This window comes from Cryptomeria japonica, chromosome 7 (assembly GCF_030272615.1).
Source record: "Cryptomeria japonica chromosome 7, Sugi_1.0, whole genome shotgun sequence".
NCBI lineage: Eukaryota > Viridiplantae > Streptophyta > Pinopsida > Cupressales > Cupressaceae > Cryptomeria > Cryptomeria japonica.
Genome location: NC_081411.1, coordinates 209,535,877 through 209,541,469, shown reverse-complemented (window position 1 = coordinate 209,541,469; position 5,593 = coordinate 209,535,877). Strand labels below are relative to the sequence as shown.

The window sequence follows — 5,593 nt, the reverse complement described above, 5'->3', positions numbered from 1 at the left end:
TTCACTGAGGTTGAATGTGTATTATTGAATTTGAATACTAGATCTAGGGTAAATAATGAGAAGTTAATATAAAATAACATAAACATCAAGCTATAGATGTTGTATGTTGACACAGAGCTAGATTTGAGAAGAAAGAATAAAGAAGCACATGTGTTAGAAAATTCGGTCAAAACTATTAGATGTGGACAAACAAGAAACTTTCATAATCAGAATGTCAAACAAGAAACTTTCATAATCAAAATGTCACTCATAATCTATTTCCAGAAGTTCATAAAATATTCATGCGACAGAGATGCTCAAGGCGACCTAGTCCTCCAATTTTGGCTGCCGCTGGTATTGTTGATAGGGGTTTCCTATCTCAAACCTAAGCTTGAAATTAATCCTTGAATTGAAATTAAAATTGAACTTTTAATGGAATTGACTAAATTAAAAAGCTTACCTTCTGAGAGTAAGGCTAGATTTGAATTGTGTTGCTTAAATTAAAACGTGATACCTAATGAATATTGCCCTGAATATTGCTTAAAGGTCGATAGTGTCATGTAGAATATCTTCCTAATGTTTTGATCATGGATGTTATCATGAATGCTTGAAAATTGAGCTTGACCACTCCTTCACTGCTTTGAATATGCTTGATTAATTTCTCACTTACATTTTCTTCATATGGATTGAATTTTAAAATTAAGAGATCTTATCAAAATGAAGGTAAGACTTACTTTTATACCTAACCACACCAAAAATATTTGAAATTTTAAATCAGACCAACATAGAGAAAGCTTTTTCAGCTTCAAAATATGATCCTTGTGGGGTCTAAATTTTTGTCATTTGGGAGGACCACGGTGCCGAGGGCATCCCAGTCATACCAGTGGGAACTAAAACTTCTATGAGGTCCCAGAAAAGTGCTGATTTGGGGTTTGTGTGAGCAGAATCAAAAAGAGTCAGAGATCAGAAGAATTATATATTCTCTTCTCTGTTTTCTCCATCTAGCTATTTCATTTCTACGAGGCAATCAATACTTCTCCATTTTTGTGAGCAGGCTCTTTACATACATTGATGTCAGAGTTTCTTGGGCATCCTTAGTGTTTTCACAGTACAAGTATGGGCTGGAAGAAGGGCAACAAAATATGCAATATTATGAAGCAGCGACAGTTTGTGAAAAAATGGCAGATCATGGTACTAACTCGCAATACGGAGAAATAAACTTCCATTTACATCCCATGCAGTCATATTACAGTTGATTTGTTTTGTTTTTTTGTTTAATTTATATCTTCTTTAAAAATGTGAGGGTAAATAAGATAGTGGCAGTCATATTATCATTATATTGTTAAATCGGTACGTAAAGAAATAAACTTCCATTTACATCCCATGCAGTCATATTATCATTATATTGTTAAATCGGTACGTAAAGAAATAAAAATTATTGTAAGGAAGAAAACTGAATTCCTCAAAAGAATATACAAAACCGGAAATATAAACAAAATGCAAAGAATTTTCTTCTAACATGAAGTGGTTCCAAATTCAGGAATTTGGGTGTACTAGTGACAACAGAGTGACCACCCTTAAAGCACAAACCAAGAAACCAACAGTTTTCTGAGCTTTCACCAATGCCTGATTGCTGTGCAGAGCATATTTCAGGAGTATGGATTGCATCGAAATGAATGGATTATCTTAGCGCACAAAAGTATAATATGAGAAAGAACTAACTTCAATTTAGGAGTGTCTACGGGTAAATCAGATAAAATGGAGGGAGAATATAGATGACATGGAAAGAAATATTTTTAAAAGAGAATGGAAAAAAACACATAATTTATTCAAAAAACAAATTGTGGAAATAATGGAATAGAAGGTGCAACTTTACCTATCAAATAATTATCTATTAAAAGTTCCTCTTCCAACAAATTATTGAAAAATATATATATTATCATTAATTAAATAATGCTAAAAAAAATTAAATGTATTTTACTATGCAAATTTCTTAAAGCAATTAAAAAATTATGAAATCTAATCAGGGCAAACAGAAATGTAATCTAGGAAATACAGCTCAAAGTTAGTTATGCCTATTTATATTACAAATTCTAATTTATAATATAAATGTGAAAACAAAATCTGAAGCATAAATCTAAAGACTCTTTTTCATTTTCAGCAATTTGTTTTTCTACTGAAATAAATATTACATTTTATTTACTTTAACGGCACAAATGAAAATCTGCAGTTATTTTTCAATTGAGGTCTAAAATGGTAGCATAGATTAACTACTATTTTCGTTATTACAAGTAATTCGTAATCCAAGAAAACATTATTTTAACTGACATGTTATGTCTATGACATTTATGACATTGAAAGGCTAATTTAAAAGAGATAATTTAGAAAACTAATTTTAGTTATGAGGACGTTCCCAAGGGGCGTGGCCTTCTTGAAAAGCGTTTTAATCGCCATCTAACAGAACTGAATATAATTCATAAAGGCCATTTATACTGGATATAATTCTCAGAATTTTTGAACACTCTGGACTTGGGTGTGATAGACTAGATCTCAATATCTTTTTAAAGAAGAAAGAGTTGATAATGGACTTTTTGGAGGAACTTCCAGAGCAAATATTTCGAGACATCTTGGTAAGAGTGCCATACAAATCTCATTTAAATATTAAGGAGCTGTTAAATCCTGCCAAAGAAATGATGGAATGTTTAGATTTTTATAGGGATAGAATTAAGCTTGGGCTGGCTAAGAAATATATATGCTTGCTCCAGCGTGTTGGGATATCTATATACGACCCTGTTGAACAATCATGTCAATTGCTCCCTCAAATTCCCAGTGGATTTGAAATCTTGGGTTTTTCCCAGATTATGTGTGTAAATCATAAGCTTGTTTTGCTGGGCTTGAAACATTATGACACTTTTACTACTAAGATTCTGATATTTGATTTCGTATCGAATACATGGAAGCAGGGTTCTGATATTCACATAGCAAGATCCATGTTTGCATATCGTACCTCACCTGAAGGATCAATTTACATTGCAGGGGGACTTGAGAAACATGTTCCCTCTCGTGAACTCCGTGAAGCAACAGTTTATAATGTTGACGAAGACAAGTGGGAGCTTCTTCCTGACTCGCACCAAAAAATGGGCATTTGTAATGGTGTTTTCATTGAAGGGATGCTGTATGTGATTAGTATAATGGGTAATAGAATTCAAAGATTTGATCCCAACACACGAGAATGGACAGAAATGGTAAATATACGTTTTCATAATTCCTGGTACGACGATGTTCCGTATGCGTTTGGACGATTATTTGCGTTTGGACGAGTAAGTGCATGTAGAAGAAATGGAATAGAGCAATATGATTGGGAAAAAAATGTATTCAGAGAATTTCAACCTCTCCCTCAACACTTTATCCATGTTCGTGCCACAGTGTGGTGTGATCGAATTTTCTTGTGCGGATATAATGATATTCGTCGGCGACCCGAATTTTATATGTATAACCCTGAAGCACCTCTCTCTGAGAGGTTAATTCCTCTTGACGAATCGAACTTTTCTACGGAAATAGAAATGCCTGTCAGATTGATTTCTCTCGACGAACCGAACAAATCTATGGAAATGCGTGTTGTATCTATTGCTACGATAGAAATTTAATATATTTATGTGGATTTATTTAAACGCAATTGTTTAAAATAGATTAGACAATGGAGATTTGGTCTGTTGGTTAGACAATTGTTTAAAATAGATTTATTAATGAGTTTATCAGAAATCAAATTGGACATCAACAAGAATGAGGCCAAGCCCCTACCAAATATCTATTCCTAGAAGTCTTATAATTGATATTCTGCTATCTCATTTAAAATATATGTATCCAAAATTTTTAAAAAAAATTAATATTATTGATTTCTTTCTTAAAAAAGATTTTATCTGTATATTAAATTATTAATTTTATTATTGTAAAATTATTATTACTATTATTAATATATGAATATATTTGATATATATCATTTTATCAGATCAGTTTATAAAGCTTAATTAATATATAAAATTTAAATCTTAATAATCACAAGACCCAAATATCATTAAAAAATAATGCCTCTCCATTAAGTGAAACATTGAAAAATTTGACTATCCATATCAAAGAACAATTCACCTTACATGCATATATCTAATAATTTAGAAACTCGTTGCCCTCAATCATTTCAATTGGTTGCCTAAACTTAGAACATTTTTTTGCTTTTTTGTGCTATCTTGAACTAAGGGTATATAAGATCTTAGTCATCTAATTAGTTTATATATTTCATACATTTAGAATTCTCATTCACCTTCTCAGATGTTCATTTTATTTATAAATTCATGAAATATATTTCATGTTCAAATGATTTTATGTTATTGTTAAAATATTTCTAAAATGTAAGAAAGATCTTGAGAATAATTATTTTACAAGAGATACCCATCATTTGCAACAATATTTCATTTGTCATAAACTTAAATATGATATAATGGAATAAAAGACCATCATATTGCAACAATATTTCATTTGTCATAAAGTTAAATATGATATAATGGAATAAAAGACAACCAATAATTTGTAGCGTTGTAAATTTGGTATCCTTTTTAATTTTACACTACATTTAGCACCAAAAACACACAACACATATAATCTCACATGTGTGAATTTATAATAGTTTGGATCTCTCTTGAGGACTTAAGTCAAAATAATTAATATCTCTTATTTTATTAATGAAATGAATCATAAAAGTGAAAACCTATTCAAGGTTAATGCACATTGTAGCCCAAGATAACTTTTTATCCATTTTTTTAATTTTTAATTTTAATTTTTATTTTTTTTAATTTTGTTTTATTAATTTATTTTTACACTGGGTTTAACTAATGGTGAGTGGGAGTAGGAAGGGACACAGGAACAAGACTAGGGTTTTAGAGGAGGTTGTTGAAGACTCGAAAGATGGCTACGACGATGTCACGTCTATGCCTTGTTTCATTTTGGTCCACTCCTCTGCTTCTTGTTGTTTACTAGGTAGCCATGATAGCAGAAGTGGAAGCAGTTGCAGGAGTGGATTTTGATTTGATGGAGACTTGGTGCAGTGGTTGTTGTTCCTCTGTGAGGACCTCGTTGAGGGGGAGGCTTGGCAGTGGGAGATTTGGCCTTTTGTGGCTCACCTTCTGCAGCCCCTTTGCAGTTGTGAGTTCCTCATTGCTCCCCTCCCTCTTGGTCTAACTGTGACCTCTGGATGTGTCACTGCCCCTATCCTGGTGGGGTGTGGGGGTATTGTTTGGGACCCAGGTGGATCTACCGAGGCTTGGCATTTGTTAGGGTTCTTTGGGCTCTTCTGCCCCCTTGGGTTGTCTGTTTCCTGTGGAGAGGCTTTTTTGTTTGTAGGGGACCTCTTTTCCTCCTTTTCCCCTCCTTTCTTATTTTATAGAGGTGAATAGCATCCTTATGGGGGCAAGGAGTGTTTGGTCAATCTTTTCAAGATGGATTTATTTAAGGGGGTCTATTGCCCTATTTTTGGAGGCTGGAAACTATTATGCTTTCTTTACTAGATGACTATTCTTGACCACTCTAATCCTATGGAGGTGGATTATTTGGTTGTGTGAGT

The 5,593-nt window shown here is 32.8% G+C and overlaps 1 protein-coding gene across 1 annotated transcript; it reads left to right on the top strand.

Moving 5' to 3' along the window:
• Nucleotides 1-2,561: 2,561 nt before the first annotated feature.
• On the top strand, nucleotides 2,562-3,626 carry LOC131036443 (F-box/kelch-repeat protein SKIP11-like). Its single transcript, XM_057968330.2, has one exon. The coding sequence runs from the start codon at nucleotides 2,562-2,564 to the stop codon at nucleotides 3,624-3,626; it is 1,065 nt and encodes a 354-aa protein (XP_057824313.2).
• The last annotated feature ends 1,967 nt before the right edge of the window (nucleotides 3,627-5,593 follow it).

What these genes read in the sequence shown, in the direction of transcription:
- LOC131036443 (XM_057968330.2), top strand. Translation starts at nt 2,562, where the DNA reads ATGGACTTTTTGGAGGAACTTCCAGAGCAAATATTTCGAGACATCTTG.